This window comes from Oryctolagus cuniculus, chromosome 9 (assembly GCF_051225735.1).
Source record: "Oryctolagus cuniculus isolate XC-2025 breed Fujian yellow rabbit chromosome 9, ASM5122573v1, whole genome shotgun sequence".
NCBI lineage: Eukaryota > Metazoa > Chordata > Mammalia > Lagomorpha > Leporidae > Oryctolagus > Oryctolagus cuniculus.
The window spans coordinates 40,094,358-40,118,130 of record NC_142875.1 but is presented as its reverse complement, the minus strand read 5'-3'; the positions used below and the strand labels follow the sequence as shown (position 1 = coordinate 40,118,130).

Below are 23,773 nucleotides of genomic sequence, written 5' to 3'. Positions count from 1 at the left end.
CCGTTTCCATGTGGCCTCCGTATGTGGCTGTGCCTGTCTTAGGTTGTCCCCCAGGGGATCTTACCCATCGTTGACTAACCAGCGCTCAAAACGGGAGATCACAGGAGTGCTTGCTCAGATGGGGGTAGGAATGAGGGACGATGTTAATCAGAAATGGCTTAACTGCACACAGGCTGTGGGCCATTTAAGTGGCTGACCAGTGGGGTATAAAACAGTAATGGATGTGGCTATGGGCAATTCGTCAGGGTAGGATGATAGGGCAGGTGCATCCACTAACAAGGCGGACTCTCCGTCTTGTTCAGCTGGTTCTGGTTGGCTGTCAGTTGCAGGCTTGATGTTTCTGGCTGGTACCCAAATGGGCTGTCCCGCATTCTCTGGAAAGACACAAGCATATTCTCGACCCTTGGTTAGCAGAAGGTATGGTCCCTTCCATTCTCCTGTCAGGGGGTTTTTCCACCTAACTATAGGGGCTGCGGTCTGGGATGGAAAGGATCCCCAGTGTTTATAAGCTGGGTTGACCCCTTGGGAATCAAAACTAAGAAAATTGATAATGAAAAGGACCTTAGTCAAAGCAAGCTGTGGGTCTGGGGGCATATGATTATTTTTCTGTCTTTGTGAGAGATCTTTAATCGTCCTATGAGTTCTTTCAATGATTGCCTATCCCTGTGGGTTGTATTGGATACCTGTGGTAGACTGTATGTTCCAGGATTTCAGGAAGGAATTAAATTCCTGTGATGTATACGCTGGCCCATTATCAGTCTTTATGGTCCAGGGGACACCAAGGACCAGCATGGCTGATTTAACCGCCTTTATCGCATTACTCGCCTTTTCTCCAGTTTGGGCTGTTGCAAATACAGCTTTTGAATAAGTATCTACCACCACATGGACAAACTTAAGTTTACCAAAGGAGTTAATGTGAGTGATGTCCACTTGCCAGAGCTTATTAGGAGCAAGGCCTTGCGGGTTCACTCCTGCTTGTTGCAGTGGGCTAATGGTGCGAGGGGTGCACAATTCTTGCAAGAGTGCACTAGGTGTTTGCATTGGCTCATTGTTAGCTCCGGGAAAAGCAACTTTATGTTGCTTGCTGACATATGAAATTTTTGGTGTAGAATACGGGCTTGCTCTAGGTGTCTGATGGAAGCCGTGTTGCAGGAGATCAGACAATCAACCTTTCTGTTGCCTTGGTTAATAAAGCCAGGTAACCCAGTGTGTGATCTTATGTGTGAGATATACCATGGGTGTTTTCTGTTCTCAGTTAGCTCTTTAAGTGTTGTGAACATCTGGTCAATTGGCTTATTGGTCGGGTTAAAGACTGCAAAAGGAATCATCTTTGCTACCTGTACTGAGTATTTGCTGTCCGAAAATATATTTACTGGCCCATCCTGGCTAAGGAGTAGAACCTTGATTATTGCCCTTATTTCTCCCAATTGTACTGATCCCCTGTGGGGTTCTACATGGATCTTATCTTTTTCTGTTGAGGATTTTATCACCATTCCAAACAGTAACTTGTTGGCATCCGTAAACGCACATGGTGCCATGGGTATAGGTTGATTAGCAGGGAAAGCATGTTTTGGATAGTCTATTTCTAAGGTTTGTAAGGTCTGGAGTAGCCTGTCCACTGGCAGGTGATTGTCAACCTGTCCTGGGAAATTTATCATTAACATTTGAAAGAGCGTGCTATTCTGCATCAATGTCGACAGTTCTAATTGTGAGAGGGGTAGGACCACTATGTCTGGCTCTATGTTAAATATCTCATTGGCGTAATATCTTAATTTAAGTCCCATCATAAGGATGGCATCTACTTTGTTAACTATTTTATGACACTCGCTCCAGGCTATGTGCACCCAAAAAAGTGGTCCGTGTTGTTGCCAAATAACTACTATAGGGGCCTTGAGGGTAGATATGGTTATGGCAAATGGAGGCACCTGAGGGTCATATTTAAAGGTTTTTAAATTTGACATCTGGGTGTTGATCTTTTCTATAGTGGATTTAGCTGCTGGTGTCAATGTGATTTTTGAAGAAGGGCTGTTTCCCTTAGTAAATCGTATAGCGGTCTAAGCTCTGCAGGTGTTAGGGGAAGGAAGGGCTTCAGCCAATTGATTTGGCCGCATAGTTGCTGAAGTTCATTAGGTAAGTATTTATGCTTGACTTTTTAGGTTTGGGCCCACTGGAGATATATGGGAGATTTGATAACCCAAGAATTGAAAGGGAGGAAAATGTTGTACCTTTTCTGTGGCAATAGACAAACCCAGGAATTGTAAATTTCTTACCGTCTCACTTAGGCCTTCAGAGTTGCTGCATTCTTGTGAGCAAGTAAGATATCATTCACATAATGTATGACCAAGCACTGATCTTTAAGTGTGCTGGTCGCATGAGAAACATATCTTTGGAAAAGCAGGGCTATTTTTCACGCCTTGTGGGAGTACTGCCCACTGGAATCTTTTTGCAGGGAGCTGGAAATTGGGCTCCCATACTGTAAAGGCGAAGTAGGCCTTACCCTACTCCGTGATGGGAATGGAAAACAAGCAATTTTTGATATCAATGGTAACAATGTGGTATCCGTTAGGAATGGCCCCTGGATGGGGAATGCCAGCCTGGAATGTTCCCATCTTTTTTATGATTTTGTTGATGGCTCTCCAATCCTATAGTAGCCTGTATCTTCCCTGTTTCTTTGGTATCACAAAAATGGGTGTGTTGTGAGGGCTAGTGGAAGGCTCTATGTGTCCCTTTTCCAATTGTTCCTGTACCAATTCTCTAAGGATGCAAAGTTTGGGTTGTAATATTGGCTACTGCTCTACCCAGATGTTTCCTGTTTTTTCCCATTCAATGGGGATTGGGCCTGGTTTTTGTATGAGGTGAGCAGTGGCCCTAGAATTGGGGGTGAACCTTACTTGTAGGCTCTCCATTAAAGCTGTTGGCTTGTGGAGATTTGTGATCCGTAGTAAGGACCACTTGCATTTAGGAGAGCACATCACTCCCCCATAAGGTCGTGGAAACCTCAGCAATTAGTGGAAAGATGGTTCCCGTACCTCCATTGTCACAAAGGTGTAAACGAAGGAGCCAGTTTACCTGGCTTGAATCTTGGCTCCAACGCTTCCATGATTAAACTATTGCTTTCTCACTGCCTCAGCTTTAGCATTTGCCATCGGATGATGCTATCTCCTTAGGCTGCTTTAAGGATCAAACTATTCTATTTGTAGCATCCAGTCAGTGCCCTGATGTACAAAGTTCTGAGTATCAGTCATTATTTTTCTGAGTGCTCAATCTAGATATTCATCCAGCCAACGTGCACTGCACTCATACACATCAATAACAAGAAAAATCCCTGATCTTGTGGGGCCTTTTTTGGTATAGGTAGAAAATGATCAACAATTATAGCCGAGTAAACTACATACTGTTAGAGGAAAAGATTGGGATCAAATATAGAGTTCTTAAAATTTTCCAGGAAAATTAATTTCCATTTACTGCTAATCATTCTTCATTACACAGGTTTAGAAATGCAAGTCATCCTTCTTCCTTGCCTATTCCCCTCCAAATCTGCCATTACATATTTTTTATTTTTTTAAATCTATTGAAGCTACATTTATCTGAGCACTGGGGCCTGGGTTACTGGCATAGTGCCCTAACTAGTCTCCACTTCTAGCATCTGCATACTCTAACTCATCCTATGGGTAAACTTAGTGAAGCTGGTTCAATAGCTTGATCAAGTCTTCTCCTTTTTCCAATGCCTTTGGAATAAAGGGCAAACGTCTTAGGGATATTCATAACCTGGAAATTCCACTTCTGGGTATATCCCCAGAAAAACTGAAACCAGGAACTTGATGGGGCCAGCACTGTGGGGTAGTGGGTAAAGCCACTGCCTGCAGTGCTGGCATCCCATGTTCCACTTCCAATCCAGCTCTCTGCTATGGCCTGAAAAACTAGTATAAGATGGTCCAAGTGCTTGGGCCCCTGTACCTGCATGGGCGACCCAGCAGAAGATCCTGGCTTCGGATCAGCCCAGCTCTGGCCATTGTGGCAATTTAGGGAGTGAACCAGCGGATGGAAGACCTCTCTCTCTCTCTGCCTCTCTGTTAACTCTGCTTTTCAAATAAATAAGTAAATCTTAAAAACAAACAAAAAACATCAGGGACTTGAACAGTATTTGTTCATAGCAACACTAATTAAGTAGCCAAAAGGTAGAAACATCCAGTTGTACACTGACAGAAGATAAATGAAATGTGGTATATACATAAATATTGAGTATTATTCAGTCCTGAAAAGGAAGAGGATTCTGATATATGCTATAACATGGATAAATCTTGAAGATTATTATGCTGTTGCATTACAACATGGAAAAGGACAAATGAGTGATTCTACTCTTATTGCTCAACAGGTACAAAGATTCAGTTTGGGATGCTGAAAAAGTCCTAGAGGTAAGAGTGGTAAAGACCGCAAATGATGTGAATATTATTACCTCTAACCTATGCAACTTAAAAATGGTTAAACTGATACATTTTAACCTATGTATCTTTTACTACAATAAGTAGATTAGTGAGACTGGAACTGGATTTTTAATTTTAATGGAATGTTTAACTTTTAAACATGTTTGGAACAATGTATATGTAAATTTCATACTGTAAGGAAGTTCTTTTTTTGAAGTATAGAAATATATGGGGGGTCTTCAAAAAGTTCATTGAAATTGATGTTGAATAAACTGAGGATTTTGAAAAAGTCTGCAGCAAAACAAAAACCTTTTCATTTTGCTTTTCTGCAAACTTTCTGAAGTACTATCTTACAATTTCAGTTACTTGAATTACCAACTTTGTTTTAAAGCCTGAGGCAGTGTTAATAGCGCTATCTCCTTTAACTACCAGGGGAAAAGCAATCCATTTTTTATCTCAAGCCTAACAAGGGTTTTAAATTATACAATATGCCTTTAAATAGTTTTCAGTAACATATAATACACATTTTAATATTTACAGGTGGGGTTGGTGCTGTGGCACAGTGGGTAAAGCCACCACCTGCAGTGCCAGCATCCCATATGGGCACCAATTCACATCCTGGCTGCTCCATTTTTTACCCAGCTCTGTTAATGTACCTGGAAAAGCAGTGGAAGATGCCCCAAAGTGCTTGGGCCCCTGCACCCACGTGGGAGACCCTGAAGAAGCTCCTGGCTCCTGGCTTCGGAATGGCACAGCTCTGGCTGTTGCGACACAGCTCTGGCTGAGTGACCCAGGAGATGGAAGACCTGTCTCTTTCTCTCTCTGTCTCTGCCTCTCTGTAACTCTGACTTTCAAATAATTAAATAAATCTTTAAAATAAAATAAATGATAACAAAAAGAAAAGAGCTCTTTAAAAAAAATACTTACAGGTTATCTGTAGAAACAACTGAATTCACAGAGACATATTAAATCAGAAATAAATGTCAACACCACCAAAATGGTTTTATTTTAGTCATTGACAACATGCACAACACTGCAATTGTATCATAATTTTGCTCAGTTTCTTAAATATTAAGTATGCATTAAAAATACATTTACATTTAAGAAATGTGACACATTAAAGAAGTCCTCTGTAAACATAATCCCTCAATATATTTTCCCACTATTATTTCACACATAAATAACTTAATCTACAAAGTCATAAATAAAACTACCAATTCTTACAGCCTAGAAATATATACAAATTTTTGAGTAGGACAAAAGTGTTCTCTTTGATTTTTTAAATAAGAACATGTTGTTATTTGCAGTGTTTATTATCAATCAAATGATTTGTCACAAGTTCTTACTGTCTCCCAAACTGTTCTGTCAATGACAGACCATTCAGTGCTATGCATTTAAAAAGTTAAAATGGTCAAAGGCTTACATTAAGAGAAAGTTGCGATTTAAATACAGTTTTCTTAAATCCATATCAGCTTGTTGGAACAACAGAAAATGGTAACAGTGAATGCTTGTACTATCATTTAAATGGTATTTAACAAAATATAAAATTTGGGAAACAATAGAATCAGATTCACTCCATATTAGTCTTGCAAAAACTTCTACTGAGATTCTGTTACAGGAACAGAACCAACACAATGATAAATTTCCTAAAATTCACTTTTGAATTATCACTTTCATTGGTTAAAACTTTAAGGGAAGGCCGGCGCCGGCACACCGGGTTCTAGTCCCAGTCCGGGCGCCGGATTCTGTCCCGGTTGCCCCTCTTCCAGGCCAGCTCTCTGCTGTGGCCCGGGAGTGCAGTGGAGGATGGCCCAAGTGCTTGGGCCCTACACCCGCATGGGAGACCAGTAGAAGCACCTGGCTCCTGCCTTTGGATCAGCGCAATGCGCAGGCCACGGCGGCCATTGGAGGGTGAACCAATGGCAAAAGGAAGACCTTTCTCTCTGTCTCTCTCACTGTCCACTTTGCCTGTCAAAAACAAAAACAAAAACAAAAACAAAAAAAACTTGAAACTTTAAGGGTAAAAATAACGACACAAAATGACTTTAGAATGTAATACTTAGAACTCCTGATGCAGAACATTTGATTAGTTTTATACTTAATGACTAGAAATCTTTAATCTTCAGAAATCATTAAATATCTGTTGAAATATATCACCCATCTAGTGATTTATTAAGTAACCACTCAAGATCTATTCGGTAAACATTCCAATTACTCTTATGTAGTAAAAGTAAAAAGGAATTTTGCATGCTGGCTATGTTTTGCTTTATACAGTTTTTTTTTAGGCCTTAATTTATAGGATAACTTCATTTATGTCTAAAATCTAGAAAGAAAAATATTCTTAACTAAAATTCTCATTAGAGTTAAATGATTCAAATTATAAGCACTACTAAGCTAAGTAATATTATTTTTAAAATCTAAATTTCTAAAAATTTTATTTTCCAATCAATACAAAAATGGTCTTGTTCACATTATTATCTGCTCAAAAACTGTTTTAAAAAATAAGTATTACTAAAGAACAGATTACAATAAATGTTTTCAATGCTCTGATTTAAAAAAAAAAACAAGATTCTGATATACATAATGAATTTAAATCACAATTCTCAAATAGTGGCTGAAATCCTGTCAACTTTCAGCCCAATACAACATAAATCCACAGTTATTACACAAAAACAATTCAAAATTAACGTTTATAATGGAAATGTCAACAAGTCAACTACTACACATCACTACTGATGGGTTCCACTATACTTCAACCAGGCACAGCAGATGTGCACATCTGATAGACAGACTGCTTAGAAAATTAAAGTTATCAGAGCTATAAATAAGGAATACATAAATATGAACACTGCAATGCCAAAGCATTAGGGTAGTTTAAAAAAGTGAATGAGATGAGATGTAAACACACCTGATGGTTCTTCCTGTAAGCTACTTTCCACTGATTTATAAAGCCATAGTTTTATAACTCTTTAAAAAAGGGAAACTTTCCTACACTGCTGCATGCAATAATTTCACTGTTCATTCTTGACTACAATGCAATCCTCAAATCCTCTTGCAGAGCTTGACACATCTCATCAGGACTTCTCCACAAAGTCAGCTTGTCATGTTTTCAGCAGTCTAGAACAAAAAAGTAAGATTGATTAAATTAAAACCACAGAAAATGAGACATCATGGAGATAAATTTGTTAATACTGCACTGTCATCAACAACTATTCCTCCATGTAGCTAAACCATTTTTACAGTTTTTTATTTTTTTTTGGGGGGGGGGAGGAGGGAGAGAGGGAAAGAAGGAGAAGGAGGGAGAGAGGAAAAGAGGGAGAGGCAGAGAGGGAGAGTGGAAGAGGCAGAGAGGGAGAGAAGGAGAGGGGAAGAGAGAGGGAAAGACAGGAAGAGAGGGAGAGGGGGAGAGGGGGAGAGGGGGAGAGGGGGAGAGGGAGAATGGGAGAGAGGGAGAGAGGGGGAGGAGGGAGAGAGGGAGAGAGAGAGAACCACAAGAGCACTCAAGAGATATCCCCCATCTGTTGGTCTGCTCCCCAAATGCCTGCAAGGGAGCAGAGTCCAAGATGGAAACTCAACCCAGGTTTCCCACCTAAGTGGCAGGGGCCCAACCACTTGAACCCTGCTTCCCAGGGTGTGCATTAGCAGAAAGCTAGAACTGGGAGCCAGAGCCAGGAGGACTAGAACTTAGGCATTCCAATGTAGAATGCAAGCATCCTAGCTGGCATATTTATTGCTGGCTTGAAATGCTTGCCTCCAATTTTTTTTTAAACAAACAGGATAGTGGATACTCCAGTAATTTTCATTTTTTACTGCATATCAGGACTATCTTCTGAATTCACTGCTAAAACAAAAGTAGAAAACAGCTATATCATTTTTGGAGGGGAGGGGTAATTTTTTAAAAAGATTTATTTATTTTATTTGAAAGGCAGTTACAGAGAGGTCTTCCATCCACTGGTTCAATCCCCAAATGGCTGTGATGGCTGGCGCTGAGCCCAATCCAAAGACAGGAGCCAGGAGCTTCTTCTGGGTTCCCCAGAAGCTTCTTCTGGGTACAGGGGCCAAAGGACTTGGGCCATCTTCTACTGATTTCCCAGGGCATAGCAGAGAGCTGGATTGGAAGTGGAGCAGCCAGGACTCAAATCAGTGTCCATATGGGATGCCAGCACTGCATGCAGTGGCTTTACCCACTATGCCACAGCACCAGCCCAGGCATATTATTTTAAATAAAGTTAAGGGTAGATGTAAAAATGTACTGCCACTTGAAAAATTAATCTATTAACCTTTGTTCCCATAGTTTCCATTAGTTTGTCTATTGTTATATTATATTATATTATATTGTCTATTGCTTTATTATAGTGCAAAAAGGGTATTAAGAATGAAAAAGGCTTTTGATGCTATAGATGGAAAAAAAGCAAATGAGAACTAGTGAATATCTGGCTAACCCTGTTTCATCCTACCCCTAACAACTATATTTTCCGAGATGATTCTGAAGAAATCCCACTGTCATCTTTCATCAATAAATAATTTCAGGGGCCAGCGTTGTGGTATGGTGAAGTCACCACCTGTGATGCTGTCATCCCATATGGGTACCAGTTCTTGTGCCAGCTGCTCTACTTCCATTCCAGCTCCCTGCTAATAGCCTCAGAAAAACAGCAGAGATGGCCTAACTCCTTGGGAGCCTGCTACCCATTAGGTACCTATATAGGTGTGAAAATAGAAAGATCTACATTTGTATAATGTGAATGCTATAGTAATGCTTACTTAGATGAAGTGAAAATGTTTTATTCATTGTATATGGGCAGAAAACCTCTAGTATTAGTAAGAAAATAGAATGGGACAAGAAAAATCACATTTGATTGTTACTTTGACTTTTTAAAAACTTGTGTATGTAATTTCAAGTCTTCTTTGAATTAGGCAATACTGATATTGAGGCTAGGGAGCTAACAGGTGTGTGCCTGCAGAGTGTTGCTAAAGCTAATATAGGAACTTACAATGATTGACAGAAGTAAGAACTGTTTTAGATCAGTGGAACTTTTTTAGGGAAATAGGTCTGTGAACTTGACTATACTACAGAAAAACAAGGTTAGCTCTGTGAAGAGAAAGTTTCATCCTTATTCCATATTGCATTATCTAGTTTTTCCAGTATTGGTGAAGATTTTCATAAAAGAGCTCTGAATATAGAATAAGGCAAGTTTTAATTGCATTAGAAATATGAGTGGGGGCTGGTGCTATGGCATAGTAGGTTAAGCATCCACCTGTACTGCTGCCTTCCCATATGGGTGCTGGTTCGAGTCCCGGCTGTTCCACTTCTGAACAAACTCTCTGCTGATGTACCTGAGAAAGCAGTGGAAGATGGCCAAAGTGCTTGGGTCTCTGATCCACGTGGGAGACCTGGAAGAATCTGGCTTTGAATTGGCCCTGCTCTTGCCTTTGCAGCCATTTGTGGAGTGAACCAGTGAATGGAAGACCTCTCTGTCTCTCTTTCTCTGTCTCTTAACCATGTCTCTCAAGTAAATAAATAATTTTTTTAGTGTCAATCAAGAATGTTTATTACTCTGCCTTGATCAGTAAACATTGTATTAAAATATCATAGTAGCCCATAAATATATGTAATTTTTGTTGTATATGTGTAAACAAATTTTTATTCCATGAATAAATTGATGAACTATATATATATATATATATATAACATTTTTTAATCCATGAATCCACTGTTGGAATATATATATATATATATTTTTTTTTTTTTTTTTCTTTTTTGGGGTCGGCGCTGTGGCGCAGCAGGTTAACGCCCTGGCCTGAAGTGCTGGCATCCTATATGGGCGCTGGTTCAACACCCAGCCTGGCTGCTCTACTTCCTGTCCAGCTGGCCTGGGAAAGCAGTAGAAGATGGCCCAACTCAGCAATTTTACTTCTAGATACACACCTAACAATTCAATCCCATCAAGGTGGCATGTACCAATGCCATCTCACTAGTCCAAGTGATCAATTTCAGTTCACAATTGATCATAATGAAAGGACTAAGAGTCAAAGGGATCACATAAACAAGTCTAGTACCTGCTAATACTAACTGATAGAATAAATAAAGGGGAGGGTGATCCAACATGGGAAGTGAGATACACAGCAGACTCATAGAATGGCAGATGTCCTAAACAGCACTCTGGCCTCAGAATCAGCCCTAAAGGCATTCGGATCTGGCTGAAATGCCCATGAGAGTATTTCAGGCATGGAAAGCCAAGATACTCTGGCAAAAAAAAAAAAAAAAAAAAAAACCTAAATGAAAGATCTCTGTGAGTGAGATCCCAGTGGAAAGAACAGGTCTTCAAAGAAGGAGGTACCTTTCTCTGAAGGGAGGAGAGAACCTCCACTTTGACTATGACCTTGTCTAAACAAGGTAAGAGTCAGAGAACTCAAAAGGCTTCCATAGCCTTGGAAACTCATGACTGGTGCATAGGGAGATTACTGATGCCATAAACACGAGTGTCAACAGGAGTCACTGTGCACTTACTCCTCATGTAGGATCTCTGTCCTTAATGTGCTGTACATTGAGATTTAATGCTATAATGAGTACTCAAACAGTATATTTCACTTTATGTTTCTATGTGGGTGCAAACTGTTGAAATCTTTACTTAATGTATACTAAACTGATCTTCTGTATATATAGAAAATTGAAAATGAATCTTGATATGAATGGAAGGGGAGAGAGAGTGGGAAAGGGGAGGGTTGCAGGTGGGAGGGAAGTCATGGCGGGGGGGAGGGGGAAGCCAATGTAGTCCATAAGCTGTACTTTGGAAATCTATATTCATTAAATAGAAGTTAAAAAAAAAATGCATGCAGACATGCAGCAACAGACATGGATAACAATGCTCAAATCAGCATTATCTGGATTAGCCCAACAAAATATAACATAACTTAATATCTATTTATGGTAGGGATGGTAAGTAAATTGCAGTGTATCTGTACAACAGAACACACTACAGTGAAAAGGAATGCTTTTCAGCTATATGCAATGTAAGTGAACCTGGTAGACACAATGTTAAATCAAGAATGCAGTAATGGAGCCGGCGCTGTGGCGTAGCGGGTAAAGCCACCGCCTGCAGTGCCGGCATCCCATATGGGCACCAGTTCGAGACCCAGCTGCTCCACTTCCAATCCAACTCTCTGCTATGGCTTGGGAAAGCAGTAGAAGATGGCCCAAGTGCTTGGGCTCCTGCACCTGCATGGGAGACCTGGAAGAATCTTCTGGCTCCTGGCTTCAGATTGGCGCAGCTCTGGCCAATGCAGCCAATTGGGGAGTGAACCAGAGGATGGAAGACCCTCACCCTCTCCCTCCCTCTCTCTCTGTGTATCTCTAACTTTCAAATACATACAATAAATCTTTAGGAAAAAAAAAAAAGAATCCAGTAAAAGTGAATGTTATAACAAAGATTTTAGATACAGTTCAAATATGCTACATATTTGAGATTCATGTTTAGTCAGGAAAACATTCATGAGAATGTATTGGGACTTGCACTGTGACACCGTGGGTTAAGCTATCTGAAGCCACCAGCTAAAATTTTTCCAGCTGGTTCTTCTTTTTCCAATCTATCCATTACCCAATCCCAAAGCCATTTCCATGTTTTAAATTATTTAACAGCACCCCACTTCCCTCTACTAAAACTGATATGACACTTTGAAGGTTGCCATAACAAAGTTCTATAAACTGGGTGGTATAAAATACAAATCTATTCTTCTACAGTTCTGAATCCAGAGGTCCACAATCAAGGTGTCAGCTAGACCATAATCTCTGGAGGCTCCAGATGGGGATCCTTCCTTCCCTCTTCCTAGCTTCTGGTGGCTGCCAAACAAACAAACAAACAAACAAAAACAAACAAACAAACAAAAAAAAAAAACCTTGCTTTTCTTGGCTTGTATATTTGTACATTCATTCACTTCTAATTCTGTCTCCATTGTCACACAGCCTTCAACCTGCTGTGTCTTCCCATGGTACTGTCTCTGTATATCTGCACCCAGATTTCCCTAGGTCTATAAGGACACCCAATTATTGGATCAGACCTACCCTAATCTAGCACAGGACATCTCAACTTGACTGCTTCTGCAAAGACATTACTCCTAAATGAGATCATTTTCACCTATACCAGGATTTAGGCCAGGAATATTTTTAAAGGCAGACACAATTCTACTCAACACGAAGGAAAATTCTAAACACAGATAAAGACTTTTGATATATGGCCTAAATAGGAGCGTTAATTGTTAAATCAACAAGAGGAATCACTGTGTACTTGCTCCCCATGTAGGACCTCTGTCCTTAATGAGTTGTACTGTGAGAATTAACTGTAAAAGCTGTTTTCAAACAGTACTTTATACTTTGTGTGTGTGTGTGTGTGGTGCAAATTGCTGAAATCTTTACTTAGTATAGAGTTGGTCTTCTGTATATAAAGTTAATTAAAAACGAACCTTAATGAAGAATAGGATGGGAAGAGGGAGTAGGGGTGGGAAGGTGGGTATGGGACGAAGAGCTGCTATATTCCTAAAGCTGTACCTATGAAATTTATATTCATTAAATAAAAGCTTTCTTAAAAAAGAAAAGATAATATGGCCTGTAAAATATTAAGTTCAGCTTTTAGAATTTGTCCTGATGGTGCTGGAAATTAGTTGAGCATCGCTCAACTAAGATCTTCCATATAACTTCATCATCAATTATTTTCTAATCAAAAGTACCATGTCTTAGAATTAAACAAATCTCTAACCTTTAGTGCTTCAGTAGCCTTGCGAAGCTCCTTAATAACCGATGATAAAGCTTCTGGATTAATTCCTTGTTCACAAAGCCGCACACATATAGACAGTGTTTCCATATCTAAGCCAGTATTCAAAATTCTTGAAATCTCAAGCAGAACTGAAAAACAATTAAGAAAGCATTTTTTAAAACTTTATATTTTAAAATATATAAAATCACGTAATACTATTGTCCCCTTAACTAGCTTTAAAAATTCCTGTTTTATGGAATACCACACTTAGGCAGTCTATTATTTAAGAGTTAGGAAGCTCTCATGTCTCCCTTATTCAAATAATATTTAAAAAAAAAATAGATTTGGATCTATTGTAAGAAGAACTACTCAGCCAGTAAAATGCCCTTTTTTTCTTTAAAAAAAGCTTTTTGTTTGAAAGGCGGAGTTACAGAGAGGGAGAGATGCAGAGGCAGAAACAGAAGTCTTCTATCACTGTTTCACTCCCCAAATGGCTGCAACAGCCAGGGCTGGGCCAGACGGAAGCCAGGAGCAAAGAGCTTCATCTGAGTCACCCATGTGGGTGGGTGCAGGGGCCCAAGCACTTTGGCCATCTTCTGCTGCTTTCCCAGGTGCATTAGCAGGGAGCTCGATCAGCAGTGGAGCAGCCAGGACTTGAACCAGCACCCATATAGAATTCTAGCACTGCAGGTAGCCACAGAGTCAGCCCATAAAATACATAATTTAGGATTCAAGAGAGCTTAGAAATTTCTACAACAATATCACTATTTATCGGAGTCTAATAATAAAAATGAAAGCTTGTATTTTCTAACTTCATTTTTATAGCACGACACATTATGTGGTTTATAAAAATTATCTATCTTTGATGCAAGCAGCACTAGCATAGAGAAACTAGGGGCTGGCGCTGCGGCTCACTAGGCTAATCCTCCGCCTTGCGGCACCGGCACACCGGGTTCTAGTCCCGGTCGGGGTGCCGGATTCTGTCCCGGTTGCTCCTCTTCCAGGCCAGCTCTCTGCTGTGGCCAGGGAGTGCAGTGGAGGATGGCCCAAGTGCTTAGGTCCTGCACCCCATGGGAGACCAGGAGAAGCACCTGGCTCCTGCCTTCAGAAAGGCGTGTGTGCCAGCCGCAGCGGCCATTGGAGGGTGAACCAACAGCAAAGGAGCAAAGGAAGACCTTTCTCTCTGTTTCTCTCTCTCACTGTCCACTCTGTCAAAAAAAAAAAAAAAGAAAAAGAAAAAAAAAGAAAAGAAAAGAAACTATGAGTCCAAAGCGATTTTTTTCAAGAATCCCTTCCCTTCCATTACAGGGTGTAAATATGTTAATTCCACTGGACTTTGTCTTACGGTTGCTGTTTCCCAGAATGTATTAAGAATGTTTTAAGTCCATTGTCAACACGTTATCTATTGTTTCCTATATTTTTCCCTTGACATTATGCTTATTAAGTTGCTACCTACATAAAGATCATACTTACCAGAATTCTCTTCCAGCTCCTGAAAGTTTATTTCCTCCCTCCTACTCCATAAACACATTTTAATTTCCTTGAGTTTGGACAGAAAGTAGGACCTAATTTTTCCTCCCAGAAATAAGTCAGGTGCCCCAATATAATTTATTGAATGACCTTTTAACCACTCAACTGAGATGTTAGATTTATCACATAGTAGATAAACCTCACACTAATTTTATATTACATGCAAGAGGTTAGATTCCTTTGCTACTATTCATTTATATAAACCCTTTTATTCTCTGGGTGAACTTAGAATCTTCCATCAATCCACAAACAACACAAATGTGATTTGGATTCTGATTTTAACTGCATGAAAACCATATTATTTTTGAAGAACAGACAAGTTAACAGTATTTATTTTGTCTTTCATTAACTAAGTCCTTCTGAAAATTTTTCTGTTATTCATAATGTTCATGATTTGGACTCATTCTACTTTTCCACATTAGACATTCACTTTCATCTCGGAGTTCAATTTAAGTCTTTAAAATACATGTTTTGTCTTCCATGCTCATACTATACTTTCTGAATACAAAGAGTACAGTTCCAATGCTCTTGTCTAATTCTACCATCTGTGTTATCTCTGGGTCTGTTTCAACTGATTGACATTTTTTCTCCTCATCACAGGCCACTTTTTTAACTGCTTTGCATATCTGGTAATCTTCAATTAGATGCCAGGTGGTGTTCATTTTATTTGGTTGGGTGCTAGGCATTTTTGTATTTCTTTTTAAAATGGATTAGATAGATCTTACATCCACGGTTTACTCCCAAATGCCTGCAACTTTCAAGGTCAGGCCAGGTTGAAGCCAGGAATCAGGAACTTCATCTGGGTCTTCCCCACCAAATGGCAAGAACCCAAGAACTTGGGTCATGATCTTCTGTCTCCCAGGTGCATTAAGAGGAAGCTGGATGGGAAGCTCTAAGTAGCCAGGACTTGAACCAGTCACTCCAAAACAGGTTGTGGGAACCAAGCTGTGGCTTTACCCATTGTGCCAAAACACCTGTCCCAGACATTTTTATATTCTGTATATATTTTTGAGCTAAAAGATACTTTATCTGTGAACAGTTCAATTCTTTTGGGGTCTTATTTTTCAGATTTATTAGGCAGAACCAAAATCCTGTCTAGTGTGGAGTAAATTGCTTCCCACTACTGAGGCAGGACACTTCTGAGAAGTCTACCAATATCTGGTGAATTATCTATTTTTCATTCTGGCTGGTAGATACTGGCACTATTCTCTACCCTTTCTGAGCATGGTGTACTGTTCTTTCTAATCCTCTGGGAGGGTTCTTCACCCAGCTTTCTGGGTACTTTTCTCATATACATGCTAATCAATACTGTGCTGAATATTCGTGGCGGGACTCTTCTACAGATCTCCAGAATTCTCTGTACAGCTGTCTTCTTTCAGGTACACTACAAACTCTACCTGCCTCGGTCTCCCTGGCCTCGTAACTTCCTTGTGTGCACTTCAGGTCGTCCACTAAGTCCCACCAGGGACCTCTAGCCACACTGCAGTCTGAAACTCTGAGGGCAGCAAGCTCTATGACCACACAGCTTGCTCCACTGTGCCCTGTCTCAGGGATTATTGTCCTTTGACGCCTGATGTGCAGTGTCCTGAGTGCCATTGTCTGTATGTTTTACCTGGGTTTTATTGGTTGCTTCAAGTCAGAGAGCAACCTCTGTCCCTGTCAATCTGGCTTGTCTGACAGCTGACATTTTCATTTCTTCAGGTTTTTTTTTTTTTTTTTTTGGACAGGCAGAGTGGACACAGAGAGAGAGACAGAGAGAAAGGTCTTCCTTTACTGTTGGTTCACCCTCCAATGGCCGCTGTGGCCAGCGCACCGCGCTGATCCGAAGCCGGGAGCCAGGTGCTTCTCCTGGTCTCCCATGCAGGTGCAGGGCCCAAGCACTTGGGCCATCCTCCACTGCGCTCCTGGGCCACAGCAGAGAGCTGGCCTGGAAGAGGGGCAACCGGGACAGAATCCAGTGCCCCAACCGGGACTAGAACCCGGTGTGCCGGTGCCACAAGGTGGAGGATTAGCCTATTGAGCCGCGGCGCCAGTCTCATTTCTTCAGTTTTAAAATTCCAGTTTACTGAACACTTTGCTCTTCATTTGTATCTGCTGAATTTATTCTGAATTTGTTCTGGATTTCTAATTCCTTCCTAACATCCTCTCCTCATAATCACTTTTTCCTGTTTCATAAATAAATGCCTATTTATAACCCATCCCTACTTCATGGCTGGCTCTCAAGCCTTTATCTAGTTAAGGCTATATTATTAAAACTGTTTTTGAGATTTTTCTCTTATATCTATTTTTGGAAGAATAAGCAAGCAGCAAAATAGTAGGGCTAAGTGGGTAATCTCCAGAGCCAGACAAGCTGGGGTCAAATTCAGCTTTCTTATTTACTGTGCAAGTTAAACTTACTGTAACTTTAATTCATGATTCTACAAAATGGAGATAATAGTACTTATTTTATGCAACTGATGTGCGGATTAAAGGATATATTTAAGAATGGTGCCTGGCACATGCAGCACTATGAGTTACTAGCTACCACTACTACTTTTCTTTCTTGCCCACCCCAAAATCTACTTAATTTTCTATTTCAGTTATTTACCTTCTTTAAAAAATCTACCTTAGGTGCTTTGTGATTCTTGGATAAAGCTTACCTTCCATAGAGGATTTCTCTCAGATGTCATAAATTGGGAACATGTTATTGGACAGTATTCCTCACCCCGTTCTCAGCACCCTGGGTTAGGCCTCAGAGAAGCATCTTAGCTCTGGACCCAGAAGACACATGGCAGATGCCACTCCACCCCTGACCACAGCAGATGGGTCATCTCTGACTCCAGCTTCACTCGGGCAAGGCAGCATGTTTCATCAGCTTCTCTTTCCACTCTCCTGCTGTGGTTCCCGTTGGGGAAACCACTCTCTAATCAATAGAGACTCCCCTTTTGCTTTCTGAATATGGCCATATTGATAATAACCAATACTTTCTTATTATTTCCAATAATTCTTATATGATTGGATCAAAAAGCTTCAGCAAGTGCTCAATCTGCCTTATTTAATATTAATTTTCTTTAACTTTTTGTACATGGGTTCCACTTCCTGCTTGCACATTCTAAGTAGTTACTGCTGATACGTCTAATAGTTTTTTTTTTTTTTTTTTTTTGTTTTTTTTTTGACAGGCAGAGTGGACAGTGAGAGAGAGAGACAGAGAGAGAAAGGTCTTCCTTTTTGCCGTTGGTTCACCCTCCAATGGCCGCCGCTGCAGCCGGCGCACCGCGCTGATCCTGGCAGGAGCCAGGAGCCAGGTGCTTTTCCTGGTCTCCCATGGGGTGCAGGGCCCAAGCACCTGGGCCATCCTCCACTGCACTCCCTGGCCATAGCAGAGAGCTGGCCTGGAAGAGGGGCAACCGGGACAGAATCCGGCGCCCCAACCGGGACTAGAACCCGGTGTGCCGGCGCCGCAAGGTGGAGGATTAGCCTATTGAGCCACGGCGCCGGCTACGTCTAATAGTTTTTTAGTTGACTGACTTGTATTTTTTAATCAGATGATTATTTCCCCTACAAATAAGTTTCGTCTCTTTATTAATAATTTTTTCCTTATCCTCTGCTATTTGGCAAAGCCTTAAAAATCAGTATTTGAAAAAAAGTGATCTGGAATACATTAATAATGATGTTGGTTTCATATTGCTAACCTGTACTTGAAAAAAATGATACTAACAGCTTTTCATCAATGACTGAAATGATCACATAGCTCTTCTCTCCTTTGAAGTAATGCGTTACTTTGACAGACTTCCTAACTGCATCTAAAGAACAGTGACCTTGGAAAATCCTTACTTTTACAGGAAGGGGTTAGCAAACCAGCTCTCACTGGGAATATGTTACCAGAAGTCTGAGAAACAGCCTAAGGAAAGAGCACTGGATGCACAGCCTTGCATTCTTGGTTTACAGAGCAAGTAAGTCCAGGTATGTTGGGAGCCTATTGCTGACTTCAAAGTCCTCACCTGAGTGACACTGTATCAACTTCCAATGCTGGGTTAAAAGAGGCAATGGGGGCCCGCGCTGTGGTGCAGCAGGTTAAAGCCCTAGCCTGAAGTGCCGGCATCCCATATGGACACAGGTTTTAGTCCCAGCTGCTCCTCTTCCAATCCAGCTCTCTGCTTTGGCCTGGGAAAGCAGAAGATGGCCCAAGTCCTTGGGCACCTGTACCCACGTGGGAGAACAAAAGTTCCTGGCTCCTGGCTTCAGACCAGCGCAGCTCCAGCCGCTGCAGCCATCTGGGGAGTGAACCAGTGGGTGGAAGACCTCTCTCTCTGTCTCTACCTCTCTGTAACTCTTAAAAAAAAATAAAAAAGGCAATGTAGGAGTGGGCACACTGTCTAGTACACCTTCCTTATCAGAGTGCCTAGGTTCAATATCTGGCTATAGTGCCTCACCCCGATTTCCTGCTAATGCAGACCCTAGGAGGCAACAGTGATGGCTCAAGGAACTGGATTCCTACAGAACTCAGGAGGTCTAGACTGTGGTCCCAGCACAGCCCCAGTGGTTGGGGTATTTAGGGAGTGAACCAGCCTGTAGATGAGTGTTCTATCTCCCTACCCCAACAACTACAAGAGGATAATGTAGTTTCCTTCTGGCTCTCCATTGTTATTCCATATCTCGAACCCAGCCACCAAATGTGGCTCTTCAGTCTACCAACATCAACATCAACAAGCAGCTATGTGAATAAGAAAGCCCTGAGATGACTCCAGACAGAGAGTATCTAAATAGAATACATGAGGGACTCAGTAACACCCACCTAGATGAGCCAGATCAGCACCCAAAACTATGAGATACGAAACTTCTGTTGCTTAATGTTACTAGGTTTGGGTAATTTCATCACACAGCAACTAAAAGCTGGAACATGTACTATGACCCTATTCCAATTCTATCGTTATCACCATTGCCACCAACTCTTCCTGACAATCTCTCCTTGTTCTCTCACTTGTTCTCTCCTTGGTAGACCGCTACCTATAAATGTCACACTCGTGCCTGATGTCACTGCCCTTCACTCATGCTTTTCTCCTCTGCTTGTCCTCTTCCTCTTTCCCTGGATGCTGTCTTTCAGGTCTACCTCAGTCCTAGTATTTCTTCCTTTAAGCTTTCTTTAACATTTTTAAAGTAGTAGTGTGTGTTAATTCGAGAGGAAGAGAGAGAGGGCACAATTCCACCTACCAATTCACTCTCCAAATGCCTGGCAATGGCTGGGGTGAGGCTATGCTGGGATCAGAGCTGGGACTCCATTCTAGATCTTTCACATGGGTGACACCACTGCCTCCCAGTCTGCATTTGTGGAAAACTAGTCAGCGGCTGGGGTGGGAACTCAAATCCAGTCTCTAATGCAGGATTTTGGTATCTTAAGGGCTAGGCTAAATATCTAATCCCTACACTTTTTTTTTTTTTAAGATTTATTTATTTATTTGAAAGAGTTACATAGAGAGGAGAGGCAGAGAGAGAGAGAGAGAGAGAGAGAGAGAAGTCTTCCATCTGATGATTCACTCCCCAATTGGCTGCAACGGCTGGAGATAGCCAATCCGAAGCCAGGATCCAGGAGCCTCCTCTGGGTCTCCAGCGTGGGTGCAGGGGCCCAAGGACTTGGACCATCCTCTACTGCTATCCCGGGCCATAGCAGAGAGCTGGATCGGAAGTGGAGCAGCCAGGATGTAAACCAGCTGGACAGTAAGTGGAGCAGCTGGGTTTCGAACCGGCACCCATATGGGATGCCAGTGCTTCAGGCCAGGGTGTTAACCCACTGTGCCACAGTGCCAGCCCCTAAGCTTTCTTTTAAACTGACAACAATCTTTACTTCCTATCTTTACAAACTGTCTATAATCAACACTATCTCTTTAGTGCCTACTGTGTACTTGGTACCCATGTATATATTGTGCCTATAATTCTACTACTGGAATTACAACTGTAAACAAAACAAATTATCTGAGGTGTCACAGATACCGCAGTCTAGGAGGCAGCATATATTAAAATCAATTCCAACTATGACAAATAAAAGAACGGAATAGTGTGCTTCTGAAACAAATTACAAGGGCATCTTACCAAGTTTGGAAGTGTACAATATTTAGCAGACTTGTCTGAAGACATGACACTTAAGTCTCGACTTAAAGGGCAAGAAGAAATCAATCAGACCAATGCAGAGGCAGGGTGAAGAGTGGTAGCGAAGACAGCTTGTGCAACGCCTCCTCCACTAGAGAGAAGCTGCTAAGTTCATAGACTTACATGGCTAATGTGAAAGTAATCTAAGTAAGGCAGAGGATGGGTGTAAAACGCAAATCCACTGAGGCCCTATTAAAGATCTTAGCAGGGCTGGTGTTTTGACACAGGTTAAGCTGCATTTTGCAAAGAAGGCTTCTCGTACTGGAGTTCTCCACTGCTCCCCGTTCACGTGCCAGGGAAAGCAGATGATGGCTCAAGTACTTGGGTCTCTGCCTCCCATACAGGAGACCCAGAGACCCAGATGGAATTCCCAGCTTATGGGCTTTGGCCTGGCCTGGTCCAGCCCTGCCATCTCTCTCTCTCTGACTTTCAAATAAAAAAATAAATGTTTTAACTATTTTTAAAAAAGAAATTGGGTGGGGTGGAGGGCAGCGCTGTGGCATAGCAGGTAAAACCGCTGCCTGCCGTGCCAGCATCCCATATTGGCACCAGTTCGAGTTCCAGCTGCTCTACTTTTGATCCAGTTCTCTGCTGTGGCCTGGGAAAGCAGTACGCGATGGCCCAAGTCCTCGGGCCCCTGCACCTGTATGTGAGACCCGGAAGAAGCTTCTGGCTCCTGGCTTCAGATCAGCGCAGCTCTGGCTGCTGCGCCCAACTGGGGAATGAACCAGCAGATGGAAGACTTCTCTCTCTGCCTCTGCCTCTCCTCTCTCTGTATAACTCTGACTTTCAAATAAATAGATAAATCTTAAAAAAAAAAATTGAGGGAAGTCACTGGAAAATAATAAAATGGGGAATATACGAAGATCAGATCAGCATTTAAAAAAAACTGCCTGAATATGTAACGGGATTTGGAAAATGGCAGAGCACCTGAGGCAAGGAAGTCCAGTTATTATAATGTTGGTGAAAGACTAGTGATAGGAGAGATTAAGACAAGTGGTCAAATCTGAGATGAGTGAAAAATTGGAAAGACTTAATGAATAACTGGATTGGATTTACTCTGCTGACAGGGCCTTGCAGGGCAGGTCAAATGAGGTGAATACACTGTGAACTCTCTTAACCTCGGCTCTGTATGATGCATTCCTTAAATTCACTCTCTGATTAAGTATAAAGTAGTACTACACTGAAGCCTTTGGGATCCTACAGCAATATAAATAAGGAACTCAAGGACAGCTAACAGAGAAGACAGGCTGGACCCAAGGCCTCAGCCTCTCCATCCTGTTAAAAATGGAAACACTCCTGCAGGCACTGTGGCACAGGTTATCCCATATGGGTGCCGGCTCAAGTCCCGGCTGCTCCACTTCCGATCCAGCTCTCTGCTATGGCCTGGGAAAGCAGTACAAGATGGCCCAAGTCCTTGGGCCTCTGCACCTCCGTGGGAGACCTGGAAGAAGCTCCTGGCTCCTGGCTTCGGATTGGCGTTGGGGAGTGAACTATCGCCTGGAAGACCTCTCTCTCTCTCTCTAACTCTGACTTTCAAATAAATAAATAAATCTTTAAAAAAAAATAGAAACACTGACTTCCAAGGAAACATACAAGATAATATTACTTATACAGAAATCCTCATGTACATAAATCTAAATTCATTTATAAAATTGGTATGCCATGACACATCAATGAGGATGAAAAATAGGCTGGATGCTGTGTCATAAAAGAAAATTCTCAGAAAACCAGCAAAGTAGATACTGGATGAGTAAGAAATGAATGCAAAGTCTCCACTAGTGTTAGGTGAGTCTTTGAAGAGGAAAGCAGCAGCCAGTGCAAAAAGTCAGAAGCCTTCATCAGAAACTCTTACATGCAGGGACTGATAGATAGCAAGTGGGACTTCCGGTGAACAAAACATTGTAGGAAGCCTGACACTCCCTAGTGAGGATTCCACAGCGGTCTCTTTTTAACAGAGATGGAAAATACCGTGGCAGACTGCAAACAGGACCTAGGACTATTTAACAGCACTCAAATCCTCTCACGCAAGGAGGCTGCAACCGGGTTGACATCTAATCCCCCTCCCCCCAAATCGATCCTCGCTATGCCTTTATCTGCTTTGTCTTTAAATAATCACAGTAACCCTGCTTCCTGCATGCCCCGGGGAGGGAGGGAGGCGGAGTGGTGAGAACACGCTTAAAGATGTCGCAGCAGCTTGTCCAAACTCACTCCGAGAGCTTATACTGGAAGGGCCGACACTGGAGGGTACAAGGTGACTTGGTCTACCACCCACGTGGAGGCTTGGCCGCCACGTGCCTCGGGGTGCACGCGACGACGCCCACCGCATCCGGACACGCGTCACCCGCTCCGACACGCAACGGGGGCGACTCTAATAACAGATATCTAAACAGCGCCTGTCCCTGCTGTGCCAGGGGCAGGGGCCACGGCGGTGGCCACGCACACGCGGCCCACGTCCGCACAGACTTCCATCCGAAGCGTTCCGCAGACACTGGACGCGCGCGGGAAGCGGAGTGGGCGCGGCGCGCGAGCAACGGACTGGCGTGCGGGGCCGGGACGCCGCGCGCGACCAACGACCCAGGAGCGGAGAGACAACTCTGCAGGGACGGGACCAGCAGCAGCCTTGCGGCCCCGGCGAATCGCTTTCCCGGATCTTCCAAGATGCCCGTCGGGGCGGGAAGGCGACCTCAAGTCCTCCCCGGGCTGTCCTCCGCCTGGGGGCCTCGGCCAGATAAAGAGGCCACAAGGGACACTCACCGTCCATGGTCTCCCTCACTGCGTTCAGATTCGCCGCCGCGGCCGCCCCCGCCGCCCCGGAGCCGCTACTGCTCGCCATGGCAGAGGCCGAGGGAAGCGGCTGCGGGCCCGACCCGGAACTGGAGCGCCTTGCTTTTCTCCCGGGCAATCACACCGCGCGTCGCCCGCTCACGCCGGGCAGGCTCCGCCCCT

The 23,773-nt window shown here is 42.5% G+C and overlaps 1 protein-coding gene and 1 long non-coding RNA gene across 2 annotated transcripts; one reads left to right on the top strand and one right to left on the bottom strand.

The window, feature by feature from the left end:
• Positions 1 to 327: 327 nt before the first annotated feature.
• Positions 328 to 5,090, top strand: LOC149124550 (uncharacterized). The gene is made up of 3 exons (XR_016212845.1): positions 328 to 417; positions 4,376 to 4,415; positions 4,965 to 5,090. It is a non-coding gene; the product is annotated as an uncharacterized LOC149124550 (long non-coding RNA).
• Positions 5,091 to 5,401: 311 nt separating this feature from the next.
• On the bottom strand, positions 5,402 to 23,702 carry MZT1 (mitotic spindle organizing protein 1). The gene is made up of 3 exons (XM_008260052.5): positions 23,582 to 23,702; positions 13,175 to 13,320; positions 5,402 to 7,541 (listed from the first exon to the last, which is right to left on the bottom strand). Exons 1-3 carry the CDS (start codon positions 23,658 to 23,660, stop codon positions 7,518 to 7,520), a joined length of 249 nt encoding a protein of 82 aa, XP_008258274.1. The 5' UTR covers positions 23,661 to 23,702; the 3' UTR covers positions 5,402 to 7,517.
• Between the last annotated feature and the right edge of the window lie 71 nt (positions 23,703 to 23,773).

Excerpts from the sequence above, each read along its gene's own strand:
- MZT1 (XM_008260052.5), bottom strand. The coding sequence starts at position 23,660 with ATGGCGAGCAGTAGCGGCTCCGGGGCGGCGGGGGCGGCCGCGGCGGCG. Across the intron at positions 13,321-23,581 it reads AGTGAGGGAGACCATGGACG|TTCTGCTTGAGATTTCAAGA; the intron begins GTGAGTGTCCCT and ends ATTGTTTTTCAG. Across the intron at positions 7,542-13,174 it reads AGGCTACTGAAGCACTAAAG|ACTGCTGAAAACATGACAAG; the intron begins GTTAGAGATTTG and ends TTTTTGTTCTAG.